This window comes from Sylvia atricapilla, chromosome 15 (genome assembly GCF_009819655.1).
Source record: "Sylvia atricapilla isolate bSylAtr1 chromosome 15, bSylAtr1.pri, whole genome shotgun sequence".
In the NCBI taxonomy this organism is placed as follows: Eukaryota; Metazoa; Chordata; class Aves; order Passeriformes; family Sylviidae; genus Sylvia; species Sylvia atricapilla.
In genome coordinates this window covers 14,955,251-14,974,487 of record NC_089154.1, presented here as the reverse complement: position 1 = coordinate 14,974,487, position 19,237 = coordinate 14,955,251, and the positions used below count along the sequence as shown (strand labels likewise).

General features: G+C 42.0%; 1 protein-coding gene across 4 annotated transcripts in view; it reads left to right on the top strand.

Annotated features, from left to right (window-relative positions):
- The window catches only part of MYH11 (myosin heavy chain 11), a 52,433-nt gene extending 33,221 nt beyond the window's left edge, over positions 1 to 19,212 (top strand). For 2 of the 4 annotated variants that reach the window (XM_066330306.1, XM_066330305.1), the window contains 27 exons: positions 329 to 443; positions 1,054 to 1,247; positions 1,403 to 1,524; positions 1,639 to 1,708; positions 1,849 to 2,009; positions 2,270 to 2,378; positions 3,214 to 3,345; positions 3,622 to 3,828; positions 4,245 to 4,382; positions 5,063 to 5,186; positions 5,612 to 5,783; positions 6,401 to 6,613; positions 6,742 to 6,886; positions 6,980 to 7,186; positions 8,026 to 8,130; positions 8,235 to 8,387; positions 8,787 to 9,035; positions 9,230 to 9,442; positions 10,120 to 10,332; positions 11,006 to 11,167; positions 11,920 to 12,048; positions 12,535 to 12,623; positions 12,852 to 12,975; positions 13,115 to 13,323; positions 13,900 to 14,008; positions 14,574 to 14,746; positions 18,659 to 19,212. In XM_066330306.1, coding sequence (XP_066186403.1) covers positions 329 to 443; positions 1,054 to 1,247; positions 1,403 to 1,524; positions 1,639 to 1,708; positions 1,849 to 2,009; positions 2,270 to 2,378; positions 3,214 to 3,345; positions 3,622 to 3,828; positions 4,245 to 4,382; positions 5,063 to 5,186; positions 5,612 to 5,783; positions 6,401 to 6,613; positions 6,742 to 6,886; positions 6,980 to 7,186; positions 8,026 to 8,130; positions 8,235 to 8,387; positions 8,787 to 9,035; positions 9,230 to 9,442; positions 10,120 to 10,332; positions 11,006 to 11,167; positions 11,920 to 12,048; positions 12,535 to 12,623; positions 12,852 to 12,975; positions 13,115 to 13,323; positions 13,900 to 14,008; positions 14,574 to 14,746; positions 18,659 to 18,797 — 4,176 coding nt within the window. In that variant the 3' untranslated portion in view covers positions 18,798 to 19,212. Of the gene's footprint in view, positions 1 to 328; positions 444 to 1,053; positions 1,248 to 1,402; positions 1,525 to 1,638; positions 1,709 to 1,848; positions 2,010 to 2,269; positions 2,379 to 3,213; positions 3,346 to 3,621; positions 3,829 to 4,244; positions 4,383 to 5,062; positions 5,187 to 5,611; positions 5,784 to 6,400; positions 6,614 to 6,741; positions 6,887 to 6,979; positions 7,187 to 8,025; positions 8,131 to 8,234; positions 8,388 to 8,786; positions 9,036 to 9,229; positions 9,443 to 10,119; positions 10,333 to 11,005; positions 11,168 to 11,919; positions 12,049 to 12,534; positions 12,624 to 12,851; positions 12,976 to 13,114; positions 13,324 to 13,899; positions 14,009 to 14,573; positions 14,747 to 15,856; positions 15,889 to 18,658 lie in introns of all 4 variants that reach the window. The other 2 variants (XM_066330308.1, XM_066330307.1) reach the window with 2 other exon arrangements.
- The last annotated feature ends 25 nt before the right edge of the window (positions 19,213 to 19,237 follow it).

The following is a 19,237-nucleotide window of genomic DNA, read 5'->3' as shown; positions in this document are numbered from 1 at the left end:
GGCATGGCTTTAATTATGAAATGTGCTTATTAAGTGCTTTAATTACACAGTACGCAATGAAATAAGATTTGCAAATCATGGCCGTGCTAAGCTCACAAGAAAACAAAAATTGCCATCACCGAGGTTATTGAAAATCCAAGTTATTTGGATTCTTTTCTAGCAAGCAGAGTTTTTAAAGACAATAATACATGTGAGAATAAATACTCAGCTCTCAACCCTCAAACCATTATTTGTCAGATTTGTGTTCATACAGTGCCCTGTGTTCTTGGCCACTCCAGGTTTCTTACCAAGGACAAATCTTTGATGCAGCACTCACTGTTCCCTGCAGGTTACCTACAATGCAACTGCCTGGCTGACAAAGAACATGGACCCACTCAATGACAACGTGACTTCTCTGCTGAACCAGTCTTCAGACAAATTCGTGGCAGACCTCTGGAAGGATGGTATGAATCACAACTCTAAATCACTGATGGGGTTTAAAGGGAGAAGCTCCTACCAGAACTTTCTGACAGCTCTCTCTTACTGGCAGTACACAACGGTGAATGTGATTAAACATAGGAGAGACTGAACTAAGACAAAAGAATAATGTGTTCTAAAGACATCATTAATTAAAAACTTCATTAGAGAATTTTAAGCACTACCAAAAAAAATTTCCTTAATATTATTCAGCAACAGAATAAAAATTATTCATTACACTGTTAAAAACGTTGCCAAGTACGTAAAATTGTAGACCTCATTTAATACAGGTTATTGTTAGGTTTTATGAGGCCTCTCATGTAAGTTCTGTGGAGTTGTGTTTAATTCATGGACATAATAAAATATATTCTGGGTATTCAGTTGCTCCATTCTGTCACTACTTAACAAAATCCACATTTTCATTTTTGATAGAAGTAGACTATTTACCCAGAAAGGCTTCTAGTACATTTGTCAGAATGCTTCTATTGCATAAAAAGCCTACCTGTCCTCTTTGGTAACCTGCAGTGTAACAATGCCAGTGATGGCTGTGGTGTCAGGCAAGGATAATTTATATAAATTGTGTTTTCTCTGTTTCAGTGGACCGTATCGTTGGGCTGGACCAAATGGCCAAGATGAGTGAAAGCTCACTCCCCAGCGCTTCAAAAACCAAGAAGGGCATGTTCCGGACTGTTGGACAACTCTACAAGGAGCAGCTGACCAAACTGATGACCACCCTGAGGAACACCAACCCCAACTTTGTCCGCTGCATCATTCCAAACCACGAGAAAAGGGTAAGTTCCAGAAGCTCAGTTTCCAGACTCCTGACACATTACTGCTGTTGAGTTGAGCTGCACACGGCAGAGCTGAAAAATGACGTCTTCAAAGACACGTGGACAGTAACATTTCTGTAAATTTGTGCTAAAAAGACCTTCTGCTCCCGTTTCAGTCTGGCAAGCTCGATGCCCACCTGGTGCTGGAGCAGCTGCGCTGCAATGGTGTCCTGGAAGGGATCCGGATCTGCCGGCAGGGATTCCCCAACAGGATTGTCTTCCAGGAGTTCCGCCAGCGGTACGCGCCCTCAGCCCCAGCCCTGGGTCACCCAACACCTCTCTGTCTGTCTGTCTGTCTGTCCAAACCCACCCAGGGTGTCTCCACCTCCCTAACGTAAGCACCTTTTGGCAGGTATGAAATTCTCGCTGCAAATGCCATTCCTAAAGGATTCATGGATGGGAAGCAGGCTTGCATACTCATGGTGAGGAAAGCGTTTTTGATCCTGTTGATAATCAGCACTATGCTTATGTAAAAGGGTTGAGACTGAACAGAAATGAGCAGGGATTTTTGGTACCCTAAACCTCAGCACTGGAGTTAACCAATACCCCTGTTTTCCTCCAGATCAAAGCACTAGAGCTTGATCCCAACTTGTACAGAATTGGACAGAGTAAAATCTTCTTCAGAACTGGTGTTCTGGCTCACCTGGAAGAAGAGAGAGACCTGAAGATCACAGATGTCATTATCACCTTCCAAGCTATGTCCCGAGGCTACCTAGCAAGAAAGTAAGAATTTGTGCTAACAAACAGAATGTTTTCTGCAGCAGAGTATCTGCAGGGGCCTTTAGTGCTCCACAGAGCACACTGAAGATACTGAGACATTTCATTATTATTTATATTGCATTAGAGCTCGTGTCCAATGAAGGTTTCACTTCCAGCCCAGAAAAGACTGATCAGTGTAATTACAGGGAAGCAGTTCCACTGTGAGGCTGGTCACACCTTCTATCCTCAGATTGAACCAATTTGCTTTATGTTTTTAATCACAGAGCCTTTGCCAAGAGACAGCAACAGCTGACTGCAATGAAGGTTATCCAAAGAAATTGTGCTGCTTACCTGAAGCTGAGGAACTGGCAGTGGTGGAGACTGTTCACTAAAGTGAGTGACTACTATCAGTAAATATCCCTTCAGTTTTTCCAAAAGAAATGAAATGCACATGACACCAAGCTACATCGTGTCAGGTGCACTCCTTGTTTCAAAGCCCATTGCAGCTGGTGGCAAGAGCCTCATTAGTTTCACAAAACTTAGGGTTAGAGATACTCTGGATAGTTCTATAATGCCATTAGCATTAAAGGTAATTCTAGCTCGAGATTCACAAAAGATTATGCATGTTAGGATATTTTTTTAATTAAAATAAAATAATTTCACTGGGGTGGAGAATGAGAACACTGAGTAAAACTGAATTTTCTGAACATCCAGGGTGGTATATCTATAGGAAACCAAGTAGCTTGGGAGTTCCTAACTGGGACACTAAACATCTTCCTGCTGGGCACTCATGCAAATTCTGTCTGTTTTCCTATTAAAGAGGCTTGGGTGTTTCAAGAATTCAGTTTGGATTTGGAAAACTTCTCCTACTTGGATTATTGACAGCAATCTCCTCTGCAAGCAGCAATAGGCAGTAACACACACAACACACACCTCTGTGTGCACGTTGCCTTTCCATGCAGATGTAACTTTTTTGTACCTGATCAAGGGATGAAAACAGGCCTGGAGACATTTCAAAAGTGACACTATCAGGTGCTCACAAGGCCCTAGGAATTAACACAGAGACAGCCAAGAGCAACACCGCTGAGGCTCAGGGCTTTAAAGATGCTCCTATCAGGCTTGGCTGGGCAGTATCTTGAGCAATGTCTAGTCCATTCGTGCCAGTCAGTCCTTTCAGCACCACAAATCCTGACAGGAAACATCCTTTAAAAACCCTTTCCATTGCCAGGTGAAACCTCTGCTGCAAGTCACCCGCCAAGAGGAAGAAATGCAGGCCAAGGATGAAGAGCTACAGAAAACTAAGGAAAGACAACAAAAAGCAGAGAGTGAACTGAAGGAGCTGGAACAGAAGCACTCACAGGTGATTTGCAGCTCTGGGAAACACAAGCTGTTGTTTTGCCATGTCTAGAAGCTGTTTTAATAAAGGTGTCTCTCTCCTTCGCACTCATGATTGCCTTCAGAGCAATGGTCTAGAGCAGGTCAGTGCAGACAAGCTCCAGTCACTCCAGTAAAGGCCCAACATCCACAAAAGAATCTGTGGTGGAGCTATTCCTGCCTGTACCCCAGGAATGTCCAGTAAAACACCAGCCAAGGTGCACTCCAAGCCTTAAACTCCCTCTCCATTTTATTTGTGCAGCTTGTTGAAGAGAAGAACCTCCTGGCAGAGCAGCTCCAGGCAGAAACTGAGCTGTATGCTGAGGCTGAGGAGATGAGAGTCCGTTTGGCTGCTAAGAAACAAGAGCTGGAAGAGATCCTGCATGAGATGGAGGCCAGAATTGAGGAGGAGGAGGAGCACAGCCAGCAGCTGCAGGCAGAGAAGAAAAAGATGCAACAACAGATGCTGGTAAGAAGGGAAAAGTGACAAATGCAGACAATAACTTGAATCTCACTGAGACACAACAGAGAGTGGAAAAACTCAGATCTTAGGACAGTGCTTGCTGCATAACCCTCTATAGGATATAAGTGTCACAACCCTCTGTAGGATATAATCTGTGCTACTGAAGAAAGGACAGTCAATTGATGCTCTTTCCCTCAAAGTTCTCTTCTTCCTCATCTCAATCCTCATCTTTTCTCCAAAACATTATTTTATCAAATCTTCCCTTCTATGTTGTCAAGTATTACAGATTGTCTAGCTCTTAATTAAAAAAAAAAAAAGTTTACAACGTACAGTAATAAACATTAAGCATTTCTTCTGAATTATATATGTAGTATTTTATTTCCAGAATTCATGGTTTGTGGGTTTCTCTTTCCACCCTAAAGGACCTTGAGGAACAGCTGGAAGAAGAAGAAGCTGCAAGGCAGAAACTGCAGCTTGAAAAAGTAGCAGCAGACAGCAAGATAAAGAAAATGGAAGATGATATTCTGATCATGGAAGATCAGAATAACAAGCTGAGCAAGGTGAGGGTTCTGGGTCCATTTTCTTATTCTAAAACCAGTGAAAGTATAGAGAAAACCTTCTCTTTTACTAGAGAAACAGGAATACTCTTGGGAATCTCATCTCATGGATGTGCAGTCACACCAGGCCATCAGTCCAGCCTGCATCAAATGCACTTCTGATAATTCTTCTGTGCTCATTTAAACAATTCGAAATTGTGTGTCTTTTCTGGGTTTGAGATCTGGGTAGCAACATCTGGGTTTGAAAACTACTGGGTTTGAGATCTGATGTAGCAACATCTTCAAGCAAAACCTTTACAGCAGTCAAGCACAATCTGTGGAAAACATCTCTTCTTGTCCGAGAGAGGACAATCATTTTCTTGGTTTTCAACCAAATAATTTCAACCAAACTTGATGATTCAAACTGGAAGTAAGAATGCCTTCCAGTACTTTTTGAAAGGGAATGTTCCTGGGAACTGGGTTCCTGTACTTTGTAGCCATCAGAGAGGGCACAAGGAGCATGGAAACCAGAGACAGCACTCCACAGCTCCTCTGTGACTGAAAAATTGAGAGGTGTCACTACAATCTCAAGAAATACAGCACAAAAAGACAATCCCTTGGACATTTTTGTTTGGCAGAGAGTTGATTTGTGATCACCAATGGCAGACACGTTTGCTAATGAAAGTATTTTTATTTTTCTTAAGGAAAGAAAACAACTTGAGGAAAGAATAAGTGATCTAACAACGAATCTTGCAGAAGAAGAAGAAAAAGCTAAAAATCTTACAAAGCTCAAGAATAAACATGAATCTATGATTTCTGAGCTTGAAGGTAACATGAACAATAGTTTATTGAGCATTTTGTACAATTTCTTCTTTTTCTTTGGCACAGAGCAAAAAAACCCTAAACAGAATCTGGAGAGAACTTTTTTAAAATATGTGGGGTATTTCCAAATTTTTTATGCTGAAGCCAGTTTGGTGATAATTACCAAATCCCCATGGTGCCAATCAACAGAAACCTTTTATCTGTTATATATATAAGAGTGGAGAGAAAAAATGAGGGGGGAAAATGCTTATATTGGAGAAAGATAAAGAAATTATTCTTTAGGATGGCTAAAAATAAGCATTGCATGTTGCTCCAAAAACACAGTGACTTGTAGTTAAATGCAAGGCCACACTGGAGGCCAAAGTTTGAGGTGAGATTAAGGACTCCTGGCACTACCACAGTCTGGTGACCACAATCCCTCCTTTTTTCAGTGAGGCTGAAGAAGGAAGAGAAGAGCAGACAAGAACTGGACAAAGTGAAGAGGAAGCTGGAAGGGGAGGCAAATGATCTGCATGAGCAGATTGCAGAGCTCCAGGCACAAATTGCTGACCTGAAGGCACAACTGGCCAAGAAGGAGGAAGAGCTGCAGGCTGCTCTGGCCAGGTATTCACTCCTGGGTCTGCACATGGTGAAAAGCCCAGGCTGGAACATCTCTTGCCCCTTCCCAGACACTGAGAAGCTCCAGCCATGAATCTCATCTCTCAGTTCATCCCCTCCATGTGTTTTCCCTTTTTCCAAATGTCCTTTTGTGGAAAAAAAAATAATAAAAAAAAATTTGCTATTGTTTATCCATAGACAAATAGTCTATTTTATTAAATTACCTCCAGGTATCAATGAGAACTCCTCTTCCCATAGGCAAGGGCAGTGCTGCCAAGTAAAATCAAATATAACAATCTACTTCATGGGCAATAAGCAAGTATTAATTAAGAATCTGACCTTGATCTCCTCCAGAATCTCAGTGGATTTTTTGTATAAATTTAAGAGGAAAAACACTCAACCAAAATTTGCTGAATCAACTGATTAGCATCTCCAGACATTGTATCCAGCTAAAGTACAGCTGTCTGATTTTTTTTGCATCAGTCCTCCCTTTCTTTGGCATTTTCTTGCACAGAACCTATAAATCTTTAGTGTATACTGACTTCCTCAAAGCAAAATCATTAATACTTATTTTAATTCCTAAAATTAAATGCTCTTTTTTTTTTTTTTTTTCCCCAAAAAAGGCTTGAAGATGAAACTACTCAGAAGAACAACGCCCTGAAGAAGATCCGCGAATTGGAATCCGTAATTTCTGATCTCCAGGAAGACTTGGAGTCTGAAAAAGCTGCAAGAAACAAAGCAGAAAAGCAAAAGAGAGACCTCGGAGAAGAGCTGGAAGCTCTTAAGACAGAGCTTGAGGACACTTTGGACACCACAGCCACCCAGCAGGAGCTCAGGTATGGAGATGTGGCACAGGGGGCAAGAAGGAGTGTCTCCAGGCTCAGGAAAACACTGCCCATGGCACTGCAGAAGGGCTGGGATGCTCTTTGCTGCTGCTGCCCCACTGATGTGTGTCACCTTGCAGAGCAAAGCGGGAGCAGGAGGTGACAGTGCTGAAGAGAGCTCTGGAGGAGGAGACTCGCACTCACGAAGCCCAAGTGCAGGAGATGAGGCAGAAGCACACTCAGGCTGTGGAGGAGCTCACAGAGCAGCTGGAACAATTTAAACGGGTAAAGAGAAACCCATCTCACTGAAAACTGTCTCCTAGATCACGCTACGTCCTCTTATAAATCATCTTAATTCACTTTTTCGCGTGCTTGTAGGCTAAAGCAAACCTGGATAAGACCAAACAGTCACTGGAGAAAGACAATGCTGACCTGGCTAACGAAGTCAGGAGCCTGAATCAGGCCAAACAAGATGTGGAGCACAAGAAGAAGAAGCTGGAAGTACAGCTGCAGGATTTACAGTCCAAATACACCGAGGGAGAGCGTGTTCGGACAGAACTCAATGAAAAAGTCCATAAATTACAGGTGGGAAGGAGTTTGATGATCTGCTGTGACACCATGGGACTGAGAAGCCCAGTTTATACTGTTCTGTGAGGGTGTATCTAGAGGAATTATGGCCCTACAGCCAAAATGCTCATTTTTTGTCACCGAAACTCCTACCTCAATTATCACACAATTAATCAACTGCACGGAACTGGGAGCTTTTAGTCTCACCTCCCCTCTGTAGGTGTTGCAGTCTGTAATGCCATCACTGATCCAGTGACCATGATGTAGATCTGACTGTTTCTTTCTGTTTGTTCATTTTTGGGTGATGGGGAAGACTGACAGGTATGTGGCCTTTGGAAATGTATCAGACAGCCACTAAACACACATACTCAGAAAAGATGACAATGAAAGGAGAATGCTCTCTTATCTAGTTAAGAAATAACTAAAGATCATTTTAAATGGCTCTCTGGTAGATGTTCAATATCCAGATATACTAATCAAGCTTATTGTTACATCTTGTTGTTCATAGCTGCAGTAAGTGTTGCTTTATTATTTTAACCTGGTGAATAAGTAAGAAAATATAATCAAATGCATCAACTTCTGTCAAACTTGGGAAGGGGAAGGAAAATCCATCAAAAATCCCCATTCTGCTTTGCAATTCATTGCAAGGAACATACTGTTATTGCTTTATGAATATGACCAGTTTTGATACAGAGTAGTAAAAACTATGGTAAACTAGACAAAAATGGCATTAGATAATATTTTAGACAAAAATGGCATTAGATAATGTTTCAGACAAACCCAAGGAAACTGAAATTTAAGGAAGATTTTGAAGGTTTGCCAAATAACTGAAGTTTATTCTCTGTGGCATCTCACAGGTGGAAGTTGAAAACGTCACTGGTTTGCTCAATGAAGCAGAAAGCAAAAACATCAAACTGACCAAAGATGTTGCAGCCTTAGGATCTCAGCTACAAGACACCCAGGTAAAACTTGCCTCCGACATCTGCTCACCTACAATACTCATAAAATGCACAATCCAAAGACCTAAACCGATGACTGTCTTGCCAATTGATGTGGTGATTTGTAGGAGCTGCTCCAGGAAGAAACGCGGCAGAAGCTGAACGTGTCCACCAAACTCCGCCAGCTGGAGGATGAAAGGAACAGCTTGCAGGAGCAGTTGGATGAAGAAGTAGAAGCAAAACAGAATCTGGAGAGACATATTTCAACCCTGACAATACAGGTATCAGTGCCACAGTTAAATTCGTTAGTTCCAGCACTGAGAGGATGTGCAGAACGATCCTGGCACAGCACATGGGAATTGGTGCTCTTAGCCCAGATGGCACCAGTGCTACTCCACAGTGGAGGCAGCACCTCCCTGTCCTTTAAAATGTCATCCCTGGGTCCACAGAAAGTCTTGCACACGAGGCCTGTATGTGCATCCTTCATCTGTGCTCTGCCTCATTTTATGAAGGCTGAGTGACGGGTAAATGTCACCAGCTTCACACAGGTCAAACTAGGTAAGCCCCAGGTCTTAGCTGTCTCATGGCCAAGTTTTTTTGTCTCTCTGCCACAAAGTTTTGTTGTCACAAAGTTTCGTTGTCGCAGCTACAAAGATTTGTCCTCTGAATTCAAATTTCAGCTCTCTGACTCTAAGAAGAAGATACAGGAATTTACCACCACAGTAGAATTTATGGAAGAAGGTAAAAAGAAACTTCAGAAAGAAATTGAAAGCCTCACGCAACAGTTTGAGGAAAAAGCTGCTTCTTATGACAAACTGGAAAAAACCAAGAACAGACTTCAGCAGGAGCTGGATGACCTGGTGGTGGACTTAGATAACCAGCGTCAGCTGGTCTCCAACCTGGAGAAGAAACAGAAGAAGTTTGATCAGGTAAGGATTTTAGATTCTCCCTTTGCTGTGTTATCACCTGTCTGGAATTCACAGAGTGTCCACTGGGACAAAAAAATAACTAAAATGTAATTATACAAAAAAAGGTTAATTTTGTATTTCTATGCCTTTATCAAAAGCAGAGATTTTTCTCCCTGTTACTAATGACCTCCTGAATTGACACTCCCTCTTTACAGATGCTAGCTGAAGAGAAGAACATCTCCTCAAAATATGCAGATGAACGGGACAGAGCAGAGGCTGAAGCCAGAGAAAAGGAAACAAAGGCTCTGTCGTTGGCTCGAGCACTTGAAGAGGCTTTGGAAGCCAAAGAAGAACTGGAGAGAACAAACAAAATGTTGAAAGCTGAAATGGAAGATCTTGTTAGCTCCAAAGATGATGTTGGCAAGAATGTAAGTTTTGGCCTTAGAACAATCTCCACAACAGTAACTTAAAAAAAAAGAGATCATTGTTTTCAGTGTGGGAAATTCTCTGCAGCACACAAATCCATTCAGCAAGATCAGGTATTTCATACAGAATTCAAAGGTTATTCCATTTGTGCCCAAACTTTCAAGGGATTTGCCCAAGTAACTGTAGGCTATGTTTTTTAACATAACTTCAAGCATGAAGAAGATTCTAATTGATTTCTAAATAATGTACCAGTTTATTACACTTCTTTGAAATTGTAAACTCTGCAAATCTTATTTTATTAGTTGTATTTGACTTTGCCACCTGCCTTATTTTTACTGACATAACTGCAGCAAATTTCAAAATTTCAACTTCTGCATTGCCAATCGCTTGTTTTCTTACAGAGATATGATTACATTACTTCTAATACTAAATGAATTAAATTATGATATTTGACTGGATTAAAAACAAAAGATTGGGATAAAGAGGATCTCATTATATTAGGACAGTTTTCCAAGTGCACAAAATCAAGCTGATTTAGCAGTTTCAGTGTAAATTAGTTTATTCATTGTCCACACCTGATAGTTCCAAATGTGGCCTGAACTGCAGGTATACATACTGTGTATAACCAGAATTATTCTTATTTCACATAACAAATCTATGAAATCTCATTGCTTGAAAGGTCCATGAGTTGGAGAAATCTAAACGGACCCTTGAACAGCAAGTAGAAGAGATGAAGACACAACTAGAGGAGCTAGAGGACGAGCTCCAGGCTGCAGAAGATGCCAAACTCAGGTTGGAAGTCAATATGCAGGCCCTGAAAGGCCAGTTTGAAAGAGATTTACAAGCCAGAGATGAACAGAATGAGGAGAAGAAAAGACAACTCCTCAGACAGGTACCATTCCCTACTGCTGCCTTTGTAAATATCTAATCAAGGAGCTGAAAGGCCCCAACCTAATGCCATTATTAAAGCACCTCACTAACTATGATTAAAAAAAAAGTATTATATTGCTTTCCCTTATATTTGGTTTAAAAAAAAAAGAAATGGGTTCTTGTACTGGAAAAGGCTGGGTGGGTTCCCTGTTTCAGCAGCAGATGCACAGTTACCAACAAATGTAGCTATTTAACTCTAGAACCAATATAGTATAAAACATATGAATTGTTATTTCAGATATAGTCAGAACCACCTTCCTTGTATTCTCAGTGCAAGTGAAAAAAAAGACAACTTCTAATATATCTGTCTTCCCAAAGTACACTGAATGCATGCAAAAAGCATTGGAGATGAGAACAGGATAAAACTGATTTGTACAGAAGAGTTGTGACAGCAAGGACAGCTGCTGAAGCTGTCACCTTGTAACACACACATTTCCACGAATACAGAACCCAAACTGCTGAGTCCTTTCAACAAACCTTTAATTTTGGGACAAGATGGAAATCTGTTTTAACTGCCAGGGAAATGACACTTCACAGAGACACGTGATGAGATGAATGAGAGATTCATTCATTCAGAGGGTTTAGGAGTGCCCAAGGACTCTCCTAAAGTGACCTTGTTTTTCCCCAATGATCAGCTCCACGAATACGAAACGGAACTGGAAGATGAGAGGAAACAACGTGCCCTGGCAGCTGCAGCCAAGAAGAAGCTGGAGATGGATGTTAAAGACCTGGAGAGCCAGGCTGACTCTGCTAACAAAGGTCGGGAAGAAGCCATCAAACAGCTTCGCAAATTACAGGTTTGTAACCCCCCAAAATACAGTTTTGCCTACTGCTGTGTCTTACACAGCCACAACACTAAAGTTAGGTGACATCTGTGAACTTGATGGCCAGTTACAGGTGATTGGTCAGAGGGGGAATTTTAACTAGGCTGCCACATTCAAATCTCAGTATTTGAACACTCAGTTTGAGTGACAGTGGGAAAATTCACAAGGCGAATTATTAAAATCTTAAATTTCATCATGGTAGAGAGTTTCCAGAATTCTCTAGCCAACACTCATCTGCCACTGACTTTCCCACATGGAGAAAAACAAGGATTCACATGAAGAGAAAGGACTGTATGATAAAACCTATTACAGGGCTTCAATCTGTGTTCTAACACTTGGCTCAAGAGCATAAAACACTGTTCATAAATCAGGTTGTCTCTGAATTAGCATGCTCCTGTTTATACTTTAAATCCCCACATCAACTGTTCTGTCACGTGCTAACAACTAAACAACAAAAATTTTCTTCATCAGAAACATTAAGACTGTACATGTACCCAAATATTCAGAGGAGATATGGACAATAGACATTACAAAAGAGGCAGTGCTCAAGTGGAAGCATTGCCCTGCTTGGAACAGCATTTCAGATCTTTTCAACATGTGCCACCAGATCTCTGCAGAAAATATAACTTCAGCAGCATTGTGACCATGTAAATGTCTATGTGCTCTGTTCCATCCACATTTCTTTCCACTGAAATGGTAATAAACTTGTTATTCTTTTCAACAAGGCTCAGATGAAGGACTACCAACGAGAGCTGGATGATGCACGGGCTGCCAGAGAAGAAATATTTGCTACAGCCAGAGAAAATGAGAAGAAAGCAAAGAATCTGGAAGCAGAACTCATGCAGCTTCAGGAGGTAAAGTGGGAAATCTACAGCAGAATGAAGGAGATTACACATGGCCTTCAGCAGCAAAACAGAACTGCAGGAAAGTAATCTAACAGCTCTTAGGGACTGGACTTGTAACAAGTTCCATGTGCTCCGTGCACTCCGCTAAAGCTGCTGGATCTACATCTGAGCACAGTCAGATTGAGCTGAAAAAAATCACCTTGGAAAAGGCCAGCCTTAAAGGAAAATGAACTGTATGATCCAAGACAAATTGTTTTCAATAGCAATAAATTCTTGAGGGCTTAGTGCTATTATTCCTACCTGTATAAAATGGCCATCTTGTGACTAAAACAAATAAAACAGAAACCACTGTAGCTCCCGAGGATTTATGAAATGACAAGAATTTACTTTGTTAACAAGACAATCCATCTCATACCAGCTTTAGAAAATTTACAGTTCTCTGAATCGTGCTATAACTATTGGAACATTTACTCATTTCTTTTTCCATTTCTCCAGGACCTGGCTGCTGCAGAAAGAGCCCGCAAACAAGCAGACCAGGAGAAAGAAGAGATGGCAGAGGAACTTGCCAGCGCTGCCTCTGGAAGGTAGGAATACACCAAATTACACACAAGGCCCTGAACGTGCTGCTGATGCTGCCAAGAGAAGTTTTGTCCCGTTCCCAAGAGCCATCTGGTCTTGACAAGACAACATGCACACATATGACTGCTTTCACTGAAATATCTAGTGCTTCTGAATTACTGGCAGTTCGTAATACTAATCATAACATATGGCCAGAGCCACAACTACTCACTTTTTTAAATTGAAATTTCCAGGACGAGCCTTCAGGACGAGAAACGGCGCCTGGAGGCAAGAATTGCCCAACTGGAGGAGGAGCTGGAAGAGGAGCAAAGCAACATCGAGGCGATGGGTGACCGCATGAGGAAAGCAGTACAGCAGGTACACCTCTTTTCTGTTCCTGTTCCCCCAAAAGCTCCCCGTGGTTCTGAGTGTCTGGAGGGTTGCTATCCCAAATTGCCACCTGCCATTTCTCTGAGAGCATGGAACACTTGTGACAGCATCCCTTCCCACCCTGCAGGCAGAGCAGCTGAACAATGAGCTGGCAACAGAGCGCTCCACGGCACAGAAAAACGAAAACGCTCGGCAGCAACTGGAGAGGCAGAACAAAGAGCTAAAGAGCAAGCTGCAGGAGATGGAGGGAGCTGTCAAGAACAAATTCAAAGCCACAATCGCTGCTCTGGAGGCCAAAATTGCTTCTCTCGAAGAGCAATTGGAACAGGAAGCCAGGTACTGGTCTCCCAAAGGGCACAGCTGCCTATTTTTTGTTCCAGTTATTGAGACAGAACATAAATAAAGGCAAGCAGAATTTGTGTCATCAGGCTCTCAGTGCCACTAAACTTGGTAAAGTCTCTATCTCATTCAACATTTCTGAGACATATGGCAAGTAACTGGAGTTGCTGCAGTTTCTGATTAAGACCCATTTTATTGCTGAAAAGTCATATTAATACCATAGGCAAGGATCTGCTCCCCTACATTTTGGAGTAACTGCCCTATGACACTGCCAGGTTAATTGCCATAACACATTGTGCCACTTGTGGGATTATTCCTTGAGGAAATCACCTTGTGTTTCCAAACCCATCTCCTGGAGCACCTCTAGCACAGGGCAGAGCCATATATTTGATTTGGTTTTGAACCAGAAGAATAAAGTTTTCCTCAGAATTCACCTGTTAAATTCAGTAAGACCTTTAGCACAGGGGCCCTAGGTGCCAGTTTCCTGAGCCACAAAGCCAAGGCGGAGAGTAGAGAGGTGCCATGTGCCCAAAACCTTGTCATTGTCATCCCACAAATGCCTTGTCCTTGCAGGGAGAAGCAGGCGGCGGCCAAGACGCTGCGCCAGAAGGACAAGAAGCTGAAGGATGCACTGCTGCAGGTGGAGGACGAGAGGAAGCAAGCAGAGCAGTACAAAGATCAGGTACAGACTGTGTCACGAGGGTCTCAGGCGAGGGCACAGGAGTTTTTAGGTTTTGCCCCAAGAAAGGAAGATTCTAGGCTGTGCCTCAAGCAAATTCCCCTCTAGAAAGCAGGCTGTAGGTTTGGATTCTGTGCTGGAAGAGCCATACACTCCAATACTAAAAGATGGGACAATATAATTCTTCCATGCTATAAAAAGTGCCAAAGCACAAGTCCTTGTTAATCAGCCAGTTGCAACAGTCTGACTGCACAGGACTGTGCACAACACCCTTATTGTTACACGAATAGAGATGCTGGACATTACATTAAAATTTTAGCTTTATCTATTGCAAATCCATCTGCAAGCCCAAAAAGCAGAGGTAGGACTATGCAGCAAAAGAAACAACAAGGTATCAGCAAAATGAACTCCCACAAAGCAAAGTTATTTTCAGGCCATAATCTTCCTGAATCTTTGATTCGGCTCACGTTTCATTACAACTCTCAAGAGAAGCACGAAATTAAAACGAGGAATGCACAGCTCTTAGATCCATTTTAAATTAAAGCACTGCTCTGAAATGCCCCTTTAGGCCGAGAAGGGTAACACACGGCTGAAGCAGCTGAAAAGGCAGCTGGAGGAGGCTGAGGAGGAGTCCCAGCGCATCAACGCCAACCGCAGGAAGCTGCAGAGGGAGCTGGATGAAGCCACCGAGAGCAATGAAGCCCTGGGCCGGGAGGTTGCAGCACTAAAAAGCAAGCTCAGGTAGAGTACCCTTGTTTGGGATTAGCCCTTCCCGCTCAACAGCCTTGAAATTTAGAGATGAACTACAAAAAGTGGAAAAAAAAAGAACTCTGTCAGGTGAAGAACAGACGCTGAGAGTGCTGTAAAGTTACTCACTCCTTGTAGTTAGCTTGGCACTCAGAACAAAAGGCTGAAATCAGGAGAGGAGTGTCCTGCACAGACTGCAGCAGCCTCAGGATTTCAGCTGAGATCAACTGTGATAACGTGGCACAGGCCTTACTCTTCTCTAATCAAAACCCTTTGGGCTTAAATTGTGACAAAATTAGGCTTGGTTGCTTTTGAAGACACCCCTTATTATAACGGCTGTATCTATTTGTACAGAAGCAGTCACAAAAGTGTAGAAATGCTTGTGCTTTTCACACTTTCACACACGCACAACTCACACAGAACAACTGTGAACGGTCTTGGACATCACAGGCAGTAAAAAGCAAAGCACATTAAATTATTCTTATTCCAAAATCTCCTTGGACTTCACCACTATGGGATTCAGTGTCATCAGACCAAGGAAAAGATTACAAGGTCCCTTTTGCATTTTCTTGTTGAATCTGCATGGGAAAAAGATAAAGCTGTGATCAGTCAGCTACATCCCTGAGCTCTGCACTCACTGGGTTTGAAAACCTGAAATAAAGAGGCTGACTTGAGTTATAAAGAAATTGCTCTATCTGCATCACTGCACCATAAAATTTTGCTTTCTACTTAAGACTCGCAGTAGGTCAGAGGGAAAAAAGCACCCACTTACTTGTGTTCTCAAAGCTGTTTGCCAGAGCATTTAGCAGTAACATGCTCCGGTGTTACTGGACGTGGATTCCCTTAAAAGTGAAGAGTTATGGATGTAGCAGCCTTTTCCTGGGTAGTAACTTGGGTAATTACATGCTCCTGGCTGCTTTATGAAGCAGTGGCTGTGTCCAGCCTTTTTACATAGAACACACCATACAGCTCATTTCTGTTTTATCTAAATGTGATGTAATTGGCTGTAATGTACTTTGTTTAATTATTGAAAAGTAATTACCTACCTCTGATCATGACCATGTACCTAGTATAACTGCCCAGGACTCTTTATCTCTGTTTCAGAGGGACACAGGAACCTTCGCATGACTAAGCAGGTACCATGCCTTCAACTTTGCAGCTAGCTTGTATTGCACAAATTTCCATTTTCTTTGGCCCTGGTTAAAATGATGTGAGGTTTCTGCAAACTGTGAAGGCTTGGATATCTTGGCAGTAATCTGTTTTATCAAAAAAAAGACAAATATTACAATAATCTAGCTACCATCAGCTGTTCATCAGTGATACATCTTTCTTAAAAGTAGATTATGTACTGACTTTAGACTTACCAATGTTGCATTCTCACAAGCTCTACCAACAGAGTACCTAACAAGTACTCTGATTGTTTTCGCATGAATTTTATTTTGCACATCATCTTTGTGCACTGCCATGAAGAGTAATGTGGTTTTTTTTCAAATAAAATACACCATTGATTAGTAAAATCGATTAAAAGGACTAATGAATATGGAGTGTCACAGCATGTCATTAGAATGTCACAGTGTTTCTTGTGCTTACTGTAATGCTGACCTAAGGTAAGAGCCCATCTAATTCACCTGAGATTTGGGAAGACCTTACTTGCATGTGATTTATCACACAATCACAGACAAAAGAGAAAGTCTTGCCTTTTCATTATGTAGCACTCTGTGCCTGTATTGCTTACAAAGAGTCATTACTGAGGCTTTTAGAGCCATTTTACAGACATTGCTTGTTTACTGTATTAAAACATAGAGCACAGACATTAAAGCTGACACTGTAACCTAGCACAGCATTATGTTATATATTTATTAGCACATTCTCTGGAGATAGGAATAATACCTGCACCGCAAAAATTAAAGAGCTATTGCCTTGTAATATTTGTATATTTTTCTATTTTACATATGCTGGAATTCGCTGTGAATACACAAATATTTAAAGATGCTGTCTTGTCCTTGCATGTGCCTTTTAGTCAGCCTAATATTTCCAGTCAGAATGTTACTCAAGCACCACTCCAGTAGCACTTCTTCAAAGGCAGATTAAATACAGAGTTACTGAGCAAACCCTGGTGCTGAAGGCTTGTCCCAGACACACACATTATCCTGAAGGTTCTAATACCAATCACCACGTGAATATTATCAAACACATAAACTTCTTCAGGAGGAACAAATAGCAACAGAAGGTTTTTATCCACAGGCCCAATACCAGTTTAAAGAACTGGAAAGTTGAATAAGTAGTTTAATAAGCAGATAGTGGATGATGAGGAGTTCACTCTGTAGCCAAAACTGCAGTGCACAGTTTGGTGAGGCTCTTGCTGTTATTCCCTCCAGTCCCATGTTCTCCTGCAGCACTTCAGTGAATTACTGCAGCACAAAGGACACATGAGTAACTGAGTCCCACAGCACAAGTCCAAGGGGGTGGACAGCTCTTCCTTTATTAACAAGAATGAACTAATTTATTAACCTAATTAGAGCTTATTTGCTAAATAATAATAATAATAATAACAAATCTCTGCTGCCATAAAATGAGAGACCCTGCTCAGCTCACAGCAGGACAGAAATGACACACCCTGTGTTCCACACATGCCCTCAGCACCAGAACCACCACGGTTAATTAGCAGCAGGTTTACACAAAGCTTTATTAGCTAGCTAATTGCTCACTCACACTGAAGTTTAAGGGCAGAATTATGGAAAACAGAAATGCAGATTCATGCCTCTGAACTAAGTTAGTCCAGCCAAGGTTCCTACCCTCTTCCCTCATATGGAAGACTGAACTTTGGACTAAAATAGGTGCTTCAGGAAGGGCACTGGCTTAGTCTTTTGCAAGGACAAGACAAGCCTTTAAATATTTATGCATGATTGCTGTACCCAAAAGTGCAGTCTCGGATCTGTTTAACACCAAATTAGTATTTTTGGCACAATATCCAGTGATCATGAATTTATTCTATTGCTCATATTTGTGGTCTCAAGCCTTTACAAAGGTTTGCTTAACGAGGGGCAAGTGAGAGGCCGTGTCACAAAACTGAAATGCTTTGAAGCACATTAGCAGTGGAGGCCATGGGACAAACCCATTGTCTCTCTCACTTGCTCACACCTCCCCAAAAATTAACCTTGAGGACCAAAGTGTCCCTGCCTTGGGATGTGCCTGTGAAATATGTGGGGATGGGAGGGAGAGGGGAGAGGAAAAAGGGGATAAAGTGGGAAAAGCATTTCCTGTAGGACACTTGCACTGCTAAGCATCAATCCCCAGGTCCAACAGTTCCAAAGCAATGACTGTTTCCTCTCTCTGCTGGGAAGGAGAGTGGAGTTACTCAGAAGCTGGGTGCTCTGACCAGTGCAGCCTGTGCAGAGAGGAACTGTGGGCTCAGAAATATCTGCTGACATCCACAGCACTGCCCCAGGAGCAGGGCTCACAGCCCTCCAGGAACTGGTGGGCAGAAATTCTGTACCAACTGCTCTCTGCCTGCTCCTCCAGAGGGACACTCCTCTGCTGTGGGGCATGAGCAGTCCCTTTTTCCACTCCTTTCAAGTACCTTCAGCTGCAGGTCCCATAGGGGAAAACAATGAAATGAGTTGAGCTGATTTGGGGCTGATGAGACTGTTTAGAGGACAAGGACACAAGCACAAGAACAAGAAACCCATCTCATTTCCAAGCAATTGGGAGTCTCAGCCTGTTCACAAATTACTATTACACCTTGCAGAACAGAAAGTGCAATTAAGAGACCCACTGCTCTTGGCTTTTCTGCATTTAGAACCATCAGCCCCACAGGTCCTATTAGAAAACGACTTATTTGTGAGGATTCCAAATGACCTAACACCTGATTTTTTTTTTTTCTATTTTTTTCCCCTCTTACTGCAGGAGGGGAAATGAGCCAGCATCTTTTGCCCCACCCCGTAGATCTGGAGGCAGAAGAGTAATTGAGAATGCAATAGATGGAGGTGATGACGAAATGGATGCGAGAGATGGAGATTTCAATGGAACAAAAGCCAGTGAATAAACACGCTTTAAAAATTGCACTGCAGCAAGGGAAGGGAGGGAGGACAATATTTAGCACTGTATAAGTCTACTCTTAGTGTCAAGGTCACATACACCCACTCCTCTGACAGATAAAAGCACAACTGCCTTGTCTCCAACGTGTAGATTGACTCCAAAACTTTTCTTACCATGAAGTGTTTTTGAAAAGGAGGGGATTTTTAACAGAGTCATTCACTTTGAGAATCTTGCAGAAAGTGAGTTGAGTAGCTCAAATGATTTAAATCCCAGTAAACTGTGGTCTACAGAGGATTTGTGAGATTGTTGCAGGGAAAAAAAAAAAGGCATTGGTCAGTTAATATTTTCTTAAACTTTCATTTTGTTTTGAGTATTCAATTAATATAGGGTTTTCTCCTGGTTACTACATCCCTGATGCACAATTCACAAGGTGGAAGTGCCTTTTTA